An 18,206-nucleotide genomic window follows, 5' to 3' on the forward strand; every position below is an offset into this window, starting at 1 on the left:
CTAGGGTGTGCTTTGGGGGGTTATGTGGCACAGTAGACAGCTTTACTTAAATAATACATGCTACTTTTTCCAAAAACCACTGAGGGCAACATGTTTTTCAATTTGTTGAGCTTATAACTTCAGAATAAACACTGTCCCACAGGTTCATTAGCCTCTCTGAAGTCTGCCACTGTTATCTGGTCCACTCTGCAACCTCTGCCTCACACTCCTGGACTGATATGAGGCCAGGGTCTATTTTTCTTCCCCTAGAGGCCAGTTTCATGTTGCTTTCAGCTGGACCCCACAGCTTACGCCATTTATCAAGCTATGGCATACTGAAAGATACTTAGAAACCTAAACTAGTGAGTAGGAAACATGGGGAAACCAATACCTCCATGGCCGCAGGTCTGTGAACACTCTGTCCAAGCCGTCCACCCTGAGAGCTGACAATTGACCACACATTCCACCAAGCAGGGAATGCTCATTCTCTGGGGCTTCTCCAAATTATGCTGCAAATAGAAATGAAATACAACTTTATTGAAGAAATCACTCTTCTGTCAAATCACCGTTCTTTCATGGGAAAGACTCTCCTTTACTCTGTGATAATAACCTTTCCATAGTTTGGTGGGGAAATACATCCTTTCTTCTATAAATTGGTGACAATCACAGAAAATGATTGTCCTTGAACTACCAAATAAAAGGTTGTCATCCCAAATTTCCTTTTATAAAATCCTAAACTCCATTAGACTGCCAGGAAAGCAGAGGTGTCTCATTACACAGAGATCTGTCCTGTTGCTCAGTCAGCAAGGAACCAGAAAGACACTTCAATGCCAAACTCAGGAACTTTGTACTTCTAAACAGGCCAAAAGTACATAGAGGGCCAACATAGAAGGCAAGCTAGGCTAGAAAATAAATAATATGGGGATTAAAATACAATCAGCAACCCATCTGAAGTGCATAAAAAAGCCTGGGCTAAAGACACAATCATGGTCATAATGATGGGTCAAGTTGATGACAGTTTGTTTTTTTCTTATCCTCTCTGAAACCAGGATCTCAGTAAAATATACAGATTTTCTAACAGCCAAGGTAAAAGAGGTATTAGAGAAAGAATAAAGTGCCTGAGAAACACAGGAAAAATAATAGAAAATTCTGCTCTAGGAATAACACACTATTTGTGCGCTTATTTGGAAAACTTTGACATTCAACATGTGTTTTATGTTAGCAATATCTTCACCAAGGTAAAATGAATGATTATAGTACTATGACTTGCCAAGTGGGTAAAGTGGGTATTATCATAATGACATCTATAATCCATCTGAGATATATGGATATTCTAGTCAGGACTGATACTTCTTCAAACTGTTATTCTTTACATATTTATTGGGCATATGCCATTTGGAAATCAGAGAAACCGACTTTCTGTTAATAAACAGATTATATCTTTTGTATCAAAAGAAAATATTTGTTACATACAGTAAGTAAACAATGTTCACCTATTGGGAGTTGTAGATTAATGATTTCTTTTTTGTCTGAAGCAGACAACTTCTTCAAAGGCTGATTAAATAAAATAAATGTTAAAATAAATCATGATATATAGCATTCTGCCCTGTACCAGTAAGTTTCAGAATTTGACCAAATGTAAAACCATTTCAGATGTTCTGTTCTCAGTGTTGGTGAAGTGTCAGTCTGTTGTGACAATACTTAACAGAGTGAAGTCAGTATAGATGACAGAGGTTTGTTTTGTTTTAATTTCCACTTATGCATTCCACCTTTCTTAATAAAAAAGCCACCAATTTTCATTTTTCCAGTTTGTTAAAGAAGTTTCTGGGGAAATGTGAGTTAATTGGCCCCCTTTTTCCAATTTATCCGAAGATTGTTTCAGTGGTTCTTGACGTGTGATAGCATCTTTATTTAAACTAACCCCATAATGTTTTTCATTTATATGTTTGGAAGAAAATGCCAAGTTCTATGGAATAGGTCTCACTATAGCTTTTGTCTGAACTACATATAGTTTGGAACAGAGAAAAAAAAAGAGGGCAATAAAATTACAAAAATTCAGAACCCATTAATTTGAAATTTAGTAGGGATGCATTTGAATGTAGGTTGAAAAGAAAAATCTCTGCTATTTATCCAAATATTATCTGCTTAAGCAAACTAACATGATTCTGTAATGGCAAGTGTCCATGTTCATCTTCTATGCAAGGGACAGTATTATCACATATGTAAATGAATCACCTGTCCAATACACAGTCATATTTAAATATTAAAGTCACCCAAGTTTGGGAAACAAGTACAGTTAAATAAATTTTTATAAGTAATAAAAACATATATTTTAACAAACACACTTATCTACTACAAAAATGACCTTTCCCAGTCATTTTGACTAAATTCAAACTAGTGAGCTGTAACTGTACTATACCAGCACCCTTTACTCTAACTGAACCTAAGCTGAGATGAGAAGAAATCAGTCTGTTATCTATATTGGACATCATGGAATTGCAGACCAATATTAAGAAAAACAAAGCCTTGGATGTGAGGTACGAATATAAACACATTACCTGCTCACATTGGTCCATGCTGACTGGCTTGCCATCACTGCGCACACAGCTTAGCAGGCGGGTCCTGACACCTTGACCACAGGGTGCATTTTCACTCAGCTGGCATGTGCTCCACTCTACAGGCATAGGATCACCCACACTGAGTTTCAAAATTATGGCCATGTGAGCAAAATACAACAGATCTTTGATTATCTGCATTGGTGAAGGACAGTCCACACATAATCCTTAAATCATATCCGGGTAGCTTTGGAAAGCACCGTGCAATGCTTTTATTGCAAAACAAACAAAAAACTAAATACAAGAGAAAAATGAATTACCTGCCAAGAAAGAGGTGGCAACACATAAAACTGTATGGACTGTTACAGAAACTGTATTTTTTCAAATTATTCTATCATGAGAAATAATGGCTAGGCAAATTACAAACTAGACAGTGAAGAATTAGAATAAATTATCTCATAGTTAATTTGATTTTTAAACAACTATTAGTTTTTGTGTTAGTAGAAAGGAAGACCCTTGATCATATAAAAACTCTTCAAGGAAAATTTTCCTATTTAGTGGATGATCTGATAGTTTAACAGGAATAGCAGACCCATGTATAGTAAAATCAGTCTTTCACAATATGCTCTTCCAACAGAGTAAATTCTATTGTATTTCTGAAACATTACTATAAAAATAAAGGATCTTTTCTTTAAAGAAAAAAGACAAATATACCAGGTCATCTTCACCCATGAAGACAATAAGACAGCCTCATGGAAGTCACTATGAAGTTTTTCACAAAAGGAATCTCAGCAGAGCCAACGTGGCTGCAGTGAGGAATTTTTTTTTTCTTTCAGAAAAGGCAATTGCTTTGCCTCTGCAGGCATGTGGTGGTTTGGTTGTCAGTATTGAATTCGATGCTGTGATTTAACATGGTTCCACATTTTGTAGCATTTTTGAATGTCTGCTGCTGCAGGGAATGGCAAGTAGCAGATCATTGTAACTATAATAGTCTTCTGGTTTTAGACACTGAGTACTATGGTACCTGGAATAATCCTGAGCAGTGGCTGAACAAGCTAGGCTGGTGTAATTCCCAGTGCCTTGAAAACATCCCTGACCAGTCAATCCTAGCATTAATTCTTATTCAGACCTATACAGAAAGTACATCACAGGTGCAGATTTCTGAAATAATAAAAGCAATGAAAGAGCTAAATCCCATAACAGTATGATTACATTTTTCTATCAATGGTAAGCTCTTCTCTGCTACTATTTTTTGTTTTTTCAGTTTATCATGGCTTAAATCAACATTTTGCTGAAATGTTGCCAAATCTTTCTAAGCATCTGTTACTACAGATATTTTATATGGCCTTGCTGATTCTTTATGCCAAGAGTGGGCATATCTTTCTGTGAGGGGATACTAGAAACACCAAGTCCTCAGTCTTTTATGCAACACACTCACACATTCTACTCTCTATCATTAATCCTGAGAAGGAAAACACACAAAAAAATTCTCTTATCAGTTAGTGTTCAGGGAAAACGACAAGGTCATGGATTGCAACTGTACCTGTTACATTGTACTGGAACTGGAAGCAATTTTCATTAAGGAGGCAGGGCTGCACCTGTGAGTCTTCAGCACAAGTCCTTGAGCTCAGTGAGGATCTTAGCAGGTGGCGAGTCCTTCTTTGCATTGTGTGGGGGTCGCATGACTATTATAATCAAAGAGTAGGAAAAGTTAACTGTGAGCAAGTTATTTGATAAATTATGTAATATATGCACGTATAAGTAGGCACATATAAAACAACTACAGGGAACAGATTATATAGAGAGTTAAACATATTACTTAGAAAATGAAACCATTATGTGATTTATTATAATTTTTTTCCACCTGACAGCTATTTTGCTTTTCCTGTGTTACCTTGAAGGCTACATTTCTATCTCCCATATGTAATGAAGCATATGGAGAATATTTCTATCATTTAAACTCACGCTGTACTCTCAAATAGTCTGCAACAAAGTAAGAGACTCATACATTTTGAATGTTTAAATGCATTTTTTTTTAAAAAGGAAGATATACCCCTGTGACCTCGGAGAGTCTAGTCTAATAAAAATAATCACACAGAAAATTTTAATGAAAAAATTATTTGTTAAACCCTAGAACACACAGATATAAAAAGGGAATTATAAAATCAATACTGCCAATATAGTAGAAATTTCTTTTTATTTGGGAATGCCTTTGGTCCATAGAGCATAAATAGCTACATACTACTACCCTTCTGGCAAAATTAATGTGAAAATGTAAACTCCAAAGATAGCCTGCAAATATCATGATACCCATGGGTCCACATGTCCTCCTGTATAGCCTTAGCTCCAATAATACTCTTGACCCAGGTCAATGGGCCTGCCAGATTTCACCCAGCTGGTCTACCCACAGTGGACCTTCAAGCTCCTCCTACTTGAACAATCTTCTTTTCATTGTCTTCCAAATCCTATTCACCTTTTTCAGAACAGTAATCAAGCCTTACTCCTCGCACAGTCTTTTCTCCAATAATACTGTAATATTGGGATTCAGGGGTTCAGGGTGCTCTCAGCTCCCCTGAGAGGATCTTTCTCCAGGTCCTTGGTCTCCTGCCCTCTCAAGAATGAGAGAGGGGACCACGGTGCAGAGCGCAGTAAATGCTCGACTCAAGAAGGGTTGTAGAAAGTGATTTATTTAAAGCAGAGAGAAAAAAAGGAGGAGAGAGAAACAGCTAACTCTCACACTGAGTGAGAGAAAGAAAAGCCGCTCTCACACTGAGTGATAAGGGTTCCCAGAGTGGGAAAACCAGAGAAGGAAATCTCCTCTTACACTGAGAGAATCCAGAAAGAAGGAATCCAGGAGAGGAAACACAGCTTCCACACTGAGTGGAAGGGAATTAAGAGAGTGAGATAGAGTTTAGGAGAGGAAAAGTAGCTTCCACGAGAGAGCGTTTGGGGAAGGGGACCCAAACATGGAGTCCAAAGGGGTGTGGAAGAAGGGGACTTTTTTTTTGAGACGGAGTTTCGCTCTTGTTACCCAGGCTGGAGTGCAATGGCGCGATCTCAGCTCACCGCAACCTCCGCCTCCTGGGTTCAGGCAATTCTCCTGCCTCAGCCTCCCGAGTAGCTGGGATTACAGGCACGCGCCACCATTCCCAGCTAATTATTTGTATCTTTAGTAGAGACGGGGTTTCACCATGTTGACCAGGATGGTCTCAATCTCTTGACCTCGTGATCCACCCGCCTCGGCCTCCCAAAGTGAGAAGGGGACTTTTAACCTGGAACGAACCCCTGCCTTCTCTAAGACCCCTGGCCAATGAAAGGAGTTCCTTAGAACTTCCACTGGAGTGATTGACTTTTAGTTTCTTCACGCGCCCATGACGTTTTAACATAAAACGTTAAATTTCCAATTGATATTGTGTGCAGAAAGATAGACTGGAAAAATATTGAAGGTGAACATGTGGCATATGCTGTTATGTGAAGCAGTAGCTGCTGTCATGGCCAAGGGGCGCGATATCCCGGGAATAAAACCTGTCCAAAGGATGCAATCCTTCTTAGGTTTGAACACTGTGTGTCTTTACCAAAGTGGCCACTGGCATTGTTTGCGTTTTTACAATCATGTGGAAACAAGCATAAGTAAAGAAAATTTGTCAACTAAAAAAAAAAAAAAAAAAATTCCCAGATGAAGACGGACGGGAGGGGGAGAAAATATGGTGTTTGCCCTTAAAACTACGTCCCCTTGTGGCCCCGGAGAGAGAATACATTCCCTCAATACCATGTTCTCTTGCTTTTTGAGCAAACTTCCACCGATGCTTAGAAAATTCTATATAGAACCGCTTCTAAACACATATACATACATATATCCTCATGTGCTACCTTCCTTTATATCGCCATTCTGCTTCTTCATCGTCCTGCCTCTTACTTTTTTTGAAGGCATGTTGGATCATGGATTCTACTTCTCATGTCACTCCCTAAAAATCTTGGTATCAATTATATGTAGCGGTTTTTCAAAAATACCATTAAATATGTTCATAACATGCAATCCCAGACCCCAAAATATAACAAGGCCCTTAGATTCTTAAGTCATGGGAGAAATAAAAGTCTCTGGATTAAGATAATAAAATCTGTATTTCTGTATGTGAGATATTTTATTTATTTTTTATTCCTATTACCCTTTCAGATATAGCAGTAAAGAACACAACCTGCACATGGAGTCTTGGATATGAATCAAAATTATTAGTCTGGATTCCTATAAAATATGCAAAAAGCATGCCACAAATTTTTCTTCTAATTGTAAAAGTTTGGACCATTGAAACACATTCACTATCCATGTGATTTTGTGTTTGGATCTGTCAGTACTTATTAAGTAATTTTATACTTAATTGAATCAAATTGTCTCTAGATAATCAAGAAGGGCCCATGAAACCAAGCAATTATTCTTAATTATCTGCACATGAATTCCATGCTAAATGCTTACCAATAATTTATTACTATTTTACCAATTAATTTGAATGCTTGCTCTCATGTGGGAGAATAACAAATGATTTGTCAATTAACAACAAAAAAAGTATCTACCAAGATACTTCTGATTAGTGCTCTCCTGCATTTCTATCTTTAATCAATTAATGTCTGAAACAAGCAAATACATATAAAGACTTATGTACCTGCTTAGTCTAAGCTATCAAGTAAAAGAGGAAATAAAACATACCCACATCAATCAAATTACTATGTAAAGTTGAACAATTCACTTATATACTCTAAACCTTAGTTCCTCATCTGAAGCTAGATGAGAAAGAAGAAAGGGGATGGGGTGAAATTTGATAAGATTTAAGAACTTTCTTTCTCAGATCTCACAGTTCATCTGTGAATAAGTCTGCTGTATATAGTTCTAAAATATCCTCTTGGGGCTAATCCAGTTCATGTCATATTATTATAGATAATTAGAAATTAATATAAAGAAAACCAACACTGCTTCTTACTCCCCTACTAAGTTTCTATCCAAAGAAACAGGCAAAGGGAATTGCATGGGTGACTGAAATCCACATCCACAACTTCATCTCAGGCAATATTTTCACACTTCACTTTATAAAAATTCTCCTAGGGCTGCTAACAAGAGATAGATTACTGTTTCTCCTTATTTTTTCTATTAGCTATTCATAGAAAGTTTAATATTAGTGTTCTTATTCTTATTTCTTTCTCTCTATTAGCTGCTTATAGAAAGTCCATAAAATAATGAATTATCCACAAAAGAGATGGAGAAGGAAGAGAATAAAGAAAAAAAAGAGAGAAGAAAAAGGATATTTATATCTATCTGGAAGATTTCTTTATTGGATCAAAACTTCTCAAATACAAGCCTGGATCTTCTCTTCTCTAGAGTAATTATATAAAGACATATTGTCAATTTTCTGCACATAAAAGTGGGAAAATTATGTGTGGATAACTAACCAAATGTCAACTTTGGACCAGTTTTATTAAAAAAAAAGGTTATATAGCTAATGTTTATTTGCTAGGGAAGAAGATGATCCAATTAGAACCAGTTAGTGTCTAGTACAGAAACCCCTTCATGATACTAGATTTTCCAATTTACCATTTTTGTAAAGCAGCACATACCTTAAAGTTCAATCTTGCCTTATGACAGTATGCCTTCACACATTTTGTTATCTGAAGCAAGGCCTTTTGACTGACTTAAATACTTGTATTCACATCCCTCAAGATGAAATCAGATGTCCTTTCTGTGAGCCTCCACTGACTTGTTTGGACCCACAATAAATGGATTTATCTCATCTAGTAAACATTTCTGCCACATGTCTGCATTCCTTCATATGGTCAATTTGAGAGTCAATGTCTTAATTTTCTTAGACATTCTGTGCCTTGTACTGTATCTGGCATAGAGCATACAAATAATAAATGTTTGTTATGTGTAATAATTTGGTTCTTCCCAGGTAATGTGACTGCATTTTTGTAAGTTACCATTAGCAGACAAATGGTCAACCCTGGATTATGATCATATTGTCTGAATGATACAGTTTCCCATAGGTATGTTTGTCTGATGAAAAGAATATAATCTTTTCCCTTTTCTCATTACATTTCCTATAAAATCTAGATGGCATTTCTAGAATAATAGAATCCATCATTAAATTAATAAAAATATACAAAACTGAGTTTTAATTTACTCATATAAAAGATGACAGATAATTCAGATAAGACATTTTAAATACATCTGAACAAAGAGGTATGACTTGGTATTTGTCTCATTTTCATTGAACTATTAATAATTTAAACCTGTGATAAATCCAATTATTTGTGAATTTAAGTCACCCCATAAATTTCTTGTCTGGGATGGGCATGACTCCAAGGCCTGGCTTTGTAAGCTTCCATTAGATCTAGAAACCCAATGCCTTTATTCTGTTTCAGGGTCTAACTGATAATTTTGGATGGTCTCTCCCTTGGATAGCTGATTAGCTACTGTCAGTAGCTTTGCTGTTTTTCTCTCTCTGTCTTTTCTTGAGGCTAAAATGGATCTATACTTCTAGAACTTTAGTTTTCTTATTTGGAAAAATGAGTAAAAAGTTCACAAAAAAAACTTTTGCAATGCTTTCTGAAGAAATGCGTAATGAAATTAAGCCCTGATTCTTGAAAGCTGACAAGTAATGGAAAAATCTATAGAAGAGAAAAATCTGGGTCTGAAGAATTCTTACTCATGCTTCACATTTTTTAAAATTTAATTTTATTTTACTTTAGGTGTATACTATATCCAGCATTTCTCCCCACGTTTTCCCTCCCCACTCCCCACCCAGCCGCTGTCCCTCCCTTACCTCCCCCAACTGCCCCCAGTGTGTGATGCTCCTCTCCCTGAGTCCATTTGTTCTCATGGTTCACATGTTTAACACAGTTCTCAGAGACTCTTAGGAGAAGGTCACAGAAGTAGAGACAAGATCTTTGCACAACACAGTGCAACAAGGACAGAAAAACCAAGAACACACAGACCATATGCTTAGTACAATTAACTAACAACCCATCGCCACAAATCCCAAACCACAAGCAGGTGGGACCAACAACGGAAGCACTGGACCTGTGTAATATCAGCATCTGACAGAAGAGAGCAGAAGGTAAAAATGGGCATCTGATGACCCAAGACAATCAAAACAAGGAAGTAAAACTGAGACCTGGAGAAGTTTGCATACTTCAAGATCAGGTGAATATAAGGGGTTTATGGAGAAGTCTTGGAAGCTGACACAGTCTGGATCCATGGAATGCCCGACATTAACAAGCCAGAGCTCCCTTCCAGGACAATCTCCTCCTCTCCCCTACCATGCTGCTAAACAGAAACAGGCGGGAAGAATTAGCCAACTGAGCAAATAAGGCAAACAGCAATGAGGAAAAAGAAAGGATCAGGAAGCAACGCGAGGAAGGAAATGGAAAACATTAAATCTCACAAAGTAAGCTGCTTTTTTTTTTTTTTTTTTTTTTTTTTTTTGAGACAGAGTTTTGCTCTTGTTACCCAGGCTAGAGTGCAATGGCGCAATCTCGGCTCACCGCAACCTCCGCCTCCTGGGTTCAGGCAATTCTCCTGCCTCAGCCTCCCGAGTAGCTGGGATTACAGGCGTGCGCCACCATGCCCAGCTAATTATTTTTTGTATTTTGAGTAGAGATGGGGTTTCACCATGTTGACCAGGATGGTCTCGATCTCTTGACCTCGTGATCCACCCGCCTCGGCCTGCCAAAGTGCTGGGATTACAGGCTTGGCTGCTTTGTTTTTAACCACGTGTGTATGCAAGAGAGAGAGAGAGACAGAGAGAGAGTTGGAGCCGTGAAATCAAATGAGGAGAAAACAATCCTCAACCATACTCCCTTTCAAAAGTTCACAGAAACCAATTCCATAGAAAAGTAAAGAAAAAAAGAGATAAAATTTTAATTCCATGAAAGGATATTCTAACGCAAAGGAAAAAAGGGCAGAGTAACATCCCCACAGATTAGGCAGTGCAGCAGAGAGAAATGCATACAAAACAGATACAAACTACTGTTTCCAAATGAGTTAAAAGTCACTTAAGAAATGACCCCAGATATAAAAGCACAGCATAAGAATTAGAAAAACCTCCCATATATAATTAAACACATGATTAGACTTTTTGACAGGAAAATTTTATGCAAGAAGAAAATGTAGAAATACAATATATACACACAAAGAAAAAAAAAGATGATCCAAAGATGTAATATCCAGCAGGGCTCACTTTCAATTATAAAGACAAAAGATAAATGGGCAAAAGACCAGAATAGATATTTCTCAAAATAAGACATACAAATGTCCAACAGATAAATGAAAAAAAAAATGTTCAGTATTGCTAATCATCAGGGAAATGCAAATCAAAACCAAAATGAGATACACCTCATTCCAATTAAAATGACTATAATCAAAAAGACAAAAAATAACCATGCTGGGCAAGGATGGGGAGAAAGAGGAACTCACACTCTTTAGGTAGGAATGTAAATTAGTACAGTCACTATGGAAAACAGTATGAAGTTTCCTCAAAAACTAAAAAATAAAACTGCCACATGATTCAGCAATCCCACTACTGTGTAGTAGTGAGAAATGAAATCCAAGGAAATGAAATCAGTTATGTTGAAGAGACATCTTCACTTACATGTTGATGGCCACAGTATTTATGATGGGCAAGATATGGAGTGAACCTAAGTGTCCGTCAGTGTATGAAGGGACAAAGAAAATGTGATATACACAATGGAATACTATTCAGCCACAAAAAATGACATCTTGGTTTTCTGCAGCAACTTGAATGAACCTAGAGGACATTAGGTTAAGTGAAACGAACCAGGTACAGAAAAACAAATATGGCATGATTTCACTTACGTGTGGACTCTAAAAAGGTTGATGTCATAGAAGTAGAGAGTAGAATTGTGGTTGCCAGAAGCTGTGGAAGGTAGGGGAGAGAGCAAAGTGGGGCGAAATTGGTCAATGGGTACAAAGCTGCACTTAAGTAAGAGGAGTTAGTTCTGGTGTTCCAGTACACAGTAGGGTGATTATGGTTAACAATGTTGTATTGCATTTTTAAAAATAGCTAAAAGAGAGGATTCTGATTGTTCTCATCACAAAGAATTAATGTATGAAGTGATGGATATGCTAAAGACCCTGATTTAATCATCACACAATGTGTACATCTATCGAAACATCACACCGTACCTCACAAATATATACAATTATGTGTCAATTAAAAAATGTTTTAAATAGATATACTGTTCATAACATGTAAGAACTCAAAATAATATTTCCATGAGCCCTGTCTTAGGAATTCCCTGGAGACTGAGTTTTAGACATATATCCCAATGACTGGAAAGACTTCAAAGTAGAGATTTGCAATGAGCTACTTCACAGGTGGAACTTAGGTAAGAGCTCCATGCCCTGAAGACATAGATAAAATGAAAATGTGAAAAAATGAGAACTTACATGAAAAATATTAATGTTTCAAATACTCATGTTGGTGGCAGTATAGAATTATTATTCTGAGAATGTTTTCTTTTATGTGGAATAAAGCAAACGTGATTATAATATATTCTATTTCTGTTATAAACTTTAGTGTCCTTGATGATTCCTAGTATGAAAAAAATGAGATACAAATGTAAGACAGAACTCAAGTGAATTCCTATGGTTCTGAATTACAATCTGAAACATTAGTATAAACCCACTTTTATATTTTGTCTTCAAAATAATAACATATATTTCAACATTCTGCCTACTGAAGTACCTAGCAATAGTGGAATCAAGTAGCAGTAAGCACTCCTAAAGCTCTTACTGTGGCTCTGAAGAGGCATTTCCACTAAAACAATTAAGGACTTCATAGAGAAATAACCGATTCCAAGTCTGGCCAAGGAAATGCCCAAGATGAGCCTGAAACATCCTGACGTATACAGCACAGAAGCTAATGAGGACCACCGCAGTCTTTATTCAAGTGTTTACAGGACACAGTTTAAAAGACTCTCACTAGGATAATCTGAGAGTTATTACAGATGATACCGTAAGATTAAAACACATTGAATTTGTTTAAATCTGTGATTTCATAATAATACAAAAAAGCCACATATGATGAAAGTTGCTAAGAAAACTTCCCATTTTGAAACCCGGAAAATAAAAAGTTCATATGAATTTTTCTTGCCTCCTCGATACAAAATGGATTATTCAGTAATTAAATAGCAGTTGAAGCAAAAATTATTTTAATAGACATAGTTCCACAAACAAATGAGGAAGCATGATAGAAATTGAACATTGCTATTTTGCATTCTCTAAACAGCAAAGGGTCTAGTCATTGACCATCAACGACAGCCAAACTCACAAAAAGTGATACCTTTACATTATGTGCTTCCTGGCAAACAGCTCACTTTCTAAGTCTTGTCAAAGACCAATGACATTTTGATATCCATCTTCCAATTTTTGGGAAACTCAAGGATAAAGGAACATGTTAAACCTCACCGTGGAGATGCAATTCACAAAAGACAGACTGAAAATGTTTACAGGACAGGTGGCCTGTTTCCTCACCAATAAATTACTAGGAAGCGGGTAAAAAAGCAAGGGGAAGGGGAGCTAGGTTAAAAGAGATTTAAAGACACATCTAAAGACAGATAGAACTAAGTGATCATGTTTGAACCACTCTGGTTTTAGACCTATATGGAGAAGTAAGGAAAAGACTGTCATAGACATCTGGGCAGAATTTACTTTTGAGGGAAGCGGGGAAGTTATAATTAGGAGGAAGTTGTGAAGCTCTTCCTTCCATGGAGCTGGTAAGGTTCTGTCTCATGGGTGACTGTCACAGGGTATTCGGCTGATAATGACTTAACTGTATATTTGTTAAATATATAGTTTATTTTATATAAAAATATAGTTTATATGTATTCTGCATCTGTGTCCTAATCAATTTTTAAAGACTTAAAACAATCTTTCTTTCACTGTTCTTGGAAAATGTAAGATTATTTTTTCATTATGAGATTTGATAGTTTCCTGATGACAGTCTTTTCCAAAGTGTGTTGTTTTCCATAGTGCATTAAGAGGTGCCAAGAGAGGAAAACAGGGTTCCTAGTCAAATACAATGAGAAAGCATGGACTTAAATAGTGCTAAACAAGGATTTTTTGCAATAGAACTTAATGATGGTGGCAGAGTCTGCAGTTTGTTATTAAAATTTATTTTCTTTTTTCTTTGTTAGCACAAGACTGGATCACACATCCCAGCCTTCTTTGCAGTTAAGTGTGACCATGTTACTGAGTTCTGACAAATGACAGGTAAGTGGGAGGCCCTATGTGATACTTTTACTCCTGACCCCAGATCCCACTTCTCATTCTCCAGGCTCTTTGCTCCTTCTGGAGATGTGGAAGAGTGATATCCAGAATTACTTTGGAAGTCAAGCTTGAAAATGGCAGACCCACTATGGGCTTGGGCCTCAGAGTGACTGCATGGAACAGATTGCCCTTTCCACAACTGGAAAACTCAATTTGGATTGTTTTACAGGTGATCAGCAAAATTACATTGCATTTGAACCATTATAATTTGGTGCTATATGTTTTGACAAATTGTCTATAACTACTACACCATACATGGTGACTTGAAGAGTCAAAAACTTTTATGTTTCAATTTAGCATTTCATGTAACACAATTTGAATTACAGACTTAAGACACACGAAGGTGAAATCATTGTAAATTAGAAAATTATTAATTTATTATGTATATGAATAACTTGGTCTCCTTCAAAATTTTTCTATAAAGATTTACACTAATTTAAGCAAATAGTTTTTGAAAATACATTAAATGCAAGACACCACACCAATGGATAAAACATCATCTCAGGAATAATTTTTTTTATAGTCTGAATTTTCAAGCGATCATACCTTGTCTCCCCAAAAGACTTACAATTACACTTTAAAAGAACATACTAGGGATTTAAAAGGAAATGGAGCTATTTCATCCTCCATGCAAAACAAAAGAACTTACTAATGTTGCCTCGGAGAAAATTAATTTACTAATTTTTTGATGTGTTGGAAGGTAAAGTGGCAGGTGGGTGAGGTTAGTCTTAGTCATCCAAATAAGTGGGGTGGTTTTTTTTTCAAACTTCAAGCCATTACATATTAAGTTGTGAAAATAATATTAATAGCTAAAACTTCTATAGTGCTTACTATATGTCAGTCATCATTCTAAATTCTTTAACTCATTTCATCCTTATAACTGCCTTATGAGGTAGATATATTATTATTCCCATTTTACTGATGACAAGGAGAGGTTAAGCAATTTCATCAAGATCACACAGTTAGAAGCAGTGCCAAGATTCCAACCCTATCAGCCCTGTGAGTCCATGTTTTTAATTATGCCATCTTGGTTCTCAATTTAGTGGTAAAAGCCAGCAATATTAAAATCAACAGGGCATAGCATAGTAAACATCTGTCTTATACTCAGAGTAAAATTATTTCAAAAACTTTTATAATACATATTCATAATATCTATAGGTAAACAATGATGTGTGTGCTTTTCATAATGTAAAATGTATTTTTTATAGTAGACCATGGTCAAAAATGATTAAAGGCCACTAATGTAATGATAAATTCTTATCAAATGAATTTTTCCATTACATAGATTGTTATGATCATTATTGCAAACCCGTGTCATTATAAAAGTTTGCTTGTCTTTTTTGTGTGTGTTTTGCTATAAGCTAAAACTTTTAAAAAGAGGTGGGTGTTCACTCTATTGTTCTCTCTAGAGTATATCTCTATAAGTAGAAACAATTTTCTTTTTTAAATGCCAGAATTAATTTCAGAACAATACAATTGTCAAACTAAGTTTGTACCTAGAAAACTCACATTTGCTTTCAATTATATGACATCTAAAGCAAAATTGTGATTCTTAGATGTAAACTTGTCACACAAACTAATTTCTTAGGCTTCTCTCTTCCCATAAAAATGGGTATGGAGTTAGGCTGGTGTCTGCAGTCTATCTAGATAAATTACTTAATAGAGAAGAAGCAAAAGCCAGTGTCTGAGTTAACTCTTCATGTATTTAGAATATTCCCTTTCACAGGGTTCTTTGTAACAGAATGTGAAGTAGAATCAAAACTCAAAAACTGTTACCCACCATGGGCAAACACGCATCAATATTGGCCATGAGGTAGAAGAAAGTAGAACCGACGAGGGTACTCAGGCAGTCCAGGTGCAGAAAGCATTCCAGTACCTATACTTCAACCCTCTGTTACTAATGCCCTGGTGCTTTTGTGCCCCAGCCATGCCTTCCATGGATATTCTCAATACTAGAAAAGTCATTCTTCAAGCGTGGTCCCAGGACCAGCAGCATCAACAACACTTGGAAACTTGTTAGAAATACAAATTATTGGATCCCTTCCCATTCTAGATCCTCTAAATCAAAAACTCTGGGGGGGAAAAAAAAGAAAAGAAAAATCTACCTTAGGGTTTGGATTCAGCAGACTTGTTTTAATGAGTCCTCTAGGTGATTCTAATGCATGTTCTAGTTGGAAAACAAATGCCCTCAAACCATTGTTTCTGCAGTTTATGTGCATATGGTAACCAACTCTTGGTATCCCCATTCCCAGCATCCTCATCTAATCTTTCCCATCTCTGTTAATGGCAGCTCCAACCATCTAGAAGCTAAGGTCAAAACGTTTGGAGTCAGCTTTGACTCCTTTATTTTCTTACATCTTACAACCCAAACATGGGCAAATTCTTTCGGCTGTGTCTTCAAAGTAGAATGCACGACCCATCTACTTCTCACCATTTGTGCCATTTCTACCCTGGTCAGAGTCACTATCAGTCTTCACTTAGATTACGACAATAACTCATACTGACTCCACTCTTCCCATTCTATAGATTATGTTGACCTCTGGGGCCAGAACTATCTTCTTAAAATGGTGCAGGTCAGATCATATAATTCCTCTTTTCCATACCCTTAAATGGCTTCCTGACTTAGTGAAAACCAAGTCCATTTCTATGCCTACAAAGTTTTACACAATCTGGTCCAGCACTACATCTGAATGCTCATGGACTGCTTGTACAATCTGCCTATTCACTTGCTTATACTACCTGCTTACAATCCATTCACCAATCTGGCCTCTGTGTTGTCCTTGGAGAGCTCCAAGCTTTTCCTTGCTCTTGCTGTTTCCTCTGCCTGAAATGCTCTTCCTCCAGTATCTGCGTGACTTGCTGCTTTATTTGCTTCTGGTCACCACTGCTCAAAGTCTTCCTGATTAGAGAGTCCTTCTCTGATCATGATACGTAAAAATATCAGCAACTCCTCCATGTTACTCCTCATCTTCCTATAATAGTTTTTCTTCTCCATATCATTTATCACTACCTCATATGCTATATATTAATTTGGTACTTTTGGTGTGTTTTGTTTGTTTTAAATTTTATCTTTCCCCATCACTAGAATGCAAGCTCCATAAAGGCTGGGACTTGATCTTGTTGAATGTTGAGATTCCCAGTAACTGGAATAGGCTCACGTCCTTTAGAGATACTCGACATATAGATTTCAGCAGACTGTATGTGTTAGTGAGTGACAACACAAGCTTTGCAAGGGCAGACTGGCCTTTTAATTGTCTCAAGTAGAGAGAACATTTATCACTTATCCTCCCCAGGGGTTTGAGATATTTAATGAGTTTAATGAGATTAATGAATGTAAGTATCCTGAATTCCTGGGAGTTATGGATTTTGCAAGTACAGTATGCTCTTATCCTTAATCCATTTTACACAGGTACAAAGACAGCATAAAACACAGGACTGTTTACTATGACATCATAGCAAACCTGATCAGAAATTGAAAACTATAAACTAATCTAGTCAGTTAAAAGAGCCAGAGGTTTGGATTTATGGGGTTCTGCAGTGACAGCTGTCTCTTCCTATATTTTACCTTAATTTTGAGGAATTTAACAAGGCATACGTATCTAGGCATAGAAGAATAGCTCCTTACAGATTCTGCTGGTCTTTTAAGAAATAAATGAATAACAGTGAGGGAAACTGAAACTATATTCTGGGTGCTAGGCTATCCCCAGATTAATAGCAACAGGAAACTTTTAAAATGTCAATACAGGCTGGGCCTAGTGGCTTATGCCTGTAATCCCAGTACTTTGGGATGCCAAGATGGGTGGATCACAAGGTCAAGAGATCAAGATCATCCTGGCCAACACGGTGAAACCCCGTCTCTACTAAAAGTACAAAAATTAGCTGGGCGTGGTGGCGCATGCCTATAGTCCTAGCTACTCAGGAGGCTGAGGCAGGAGGATCGCTCGAACCTGGAAGGTGGAGATTTTAGTGAGCCAAAATCACACCACTGCACTGCAGCCTGGTGACAGAGTAAGACTCCATCTCAAAAAAAAAAAAAAAAAAAAAGTCAATACATACTTAGAACTGTGTTGAACATTCCATGTTTATTATCTCACAGATCCCTTCAACCTCTCAATGATCTAGGTGAACTTTTAATATCCTTGTTTTTACAGATGATGAAATTAAAGCTCAAAAAAATATCAAGTTTATAGTAGATGTCTAAGCCAGGATTTTAATCTGGGAGGGCTAATTTGCTCCTCAGAAACTATTATACTTGTAAAGCACTGGTGCTTTTGAAATATGTTGATTCGGGGTAACTGGTTTTAAAAACATATTATCACAAAGCCGTATGGTGATTG

General features: G+C 36.8%; 1 protein-coding gene across 5 annotated transcripts in view; it reads right to left on the bottom strand.

Annotated features, from left to right (window-relative positions):
* The window catches only part of THSD7B (thrombospondin type 1 domain containing 7B), an 873,835-nt gene that overhangs the window by 52,721 nt on the left and 802,908 nt on the right, over positions 1 to 18,206 (bottom strand). For all 5 annotated transcript variants that reach the window (XM_008998957.6, XM_035305018.3, XM_054257669.2 and 2 more), the window contains exons 18-20: positions 4,078 to 4,219; positions 2,538 to 2,653; positions 371 to 488 (exon numbers count right to left, since the gene is read on the bottom strand). In XM_008998957.6, the coding sequence (XP_008997205.4) occupies positions 371 to 488; positions 2,538 to 2,653; positions 4,078 to 4,219 (376 nt within the window). The remainder of the gene's footprint in view (positions 1 to 370; positions 489 to 2,537; positions 2,654 to 4,077; positions 4,220 to 18,206) is intronic.

The sequence above is a fragment of the Callithrix jacchus genome, chromosome 6 (genome assembly GCF_049354715.1).
Source record: "Callithrix jacchus isolate 240 chromosome 6, calJac240_pri, whole genome shotgun sequence".
NCBI lineage: Eukaryota > Metazoa > Chordata > Mammalia > Primates > Cebidae > Callithrix > Callithrix jacchus.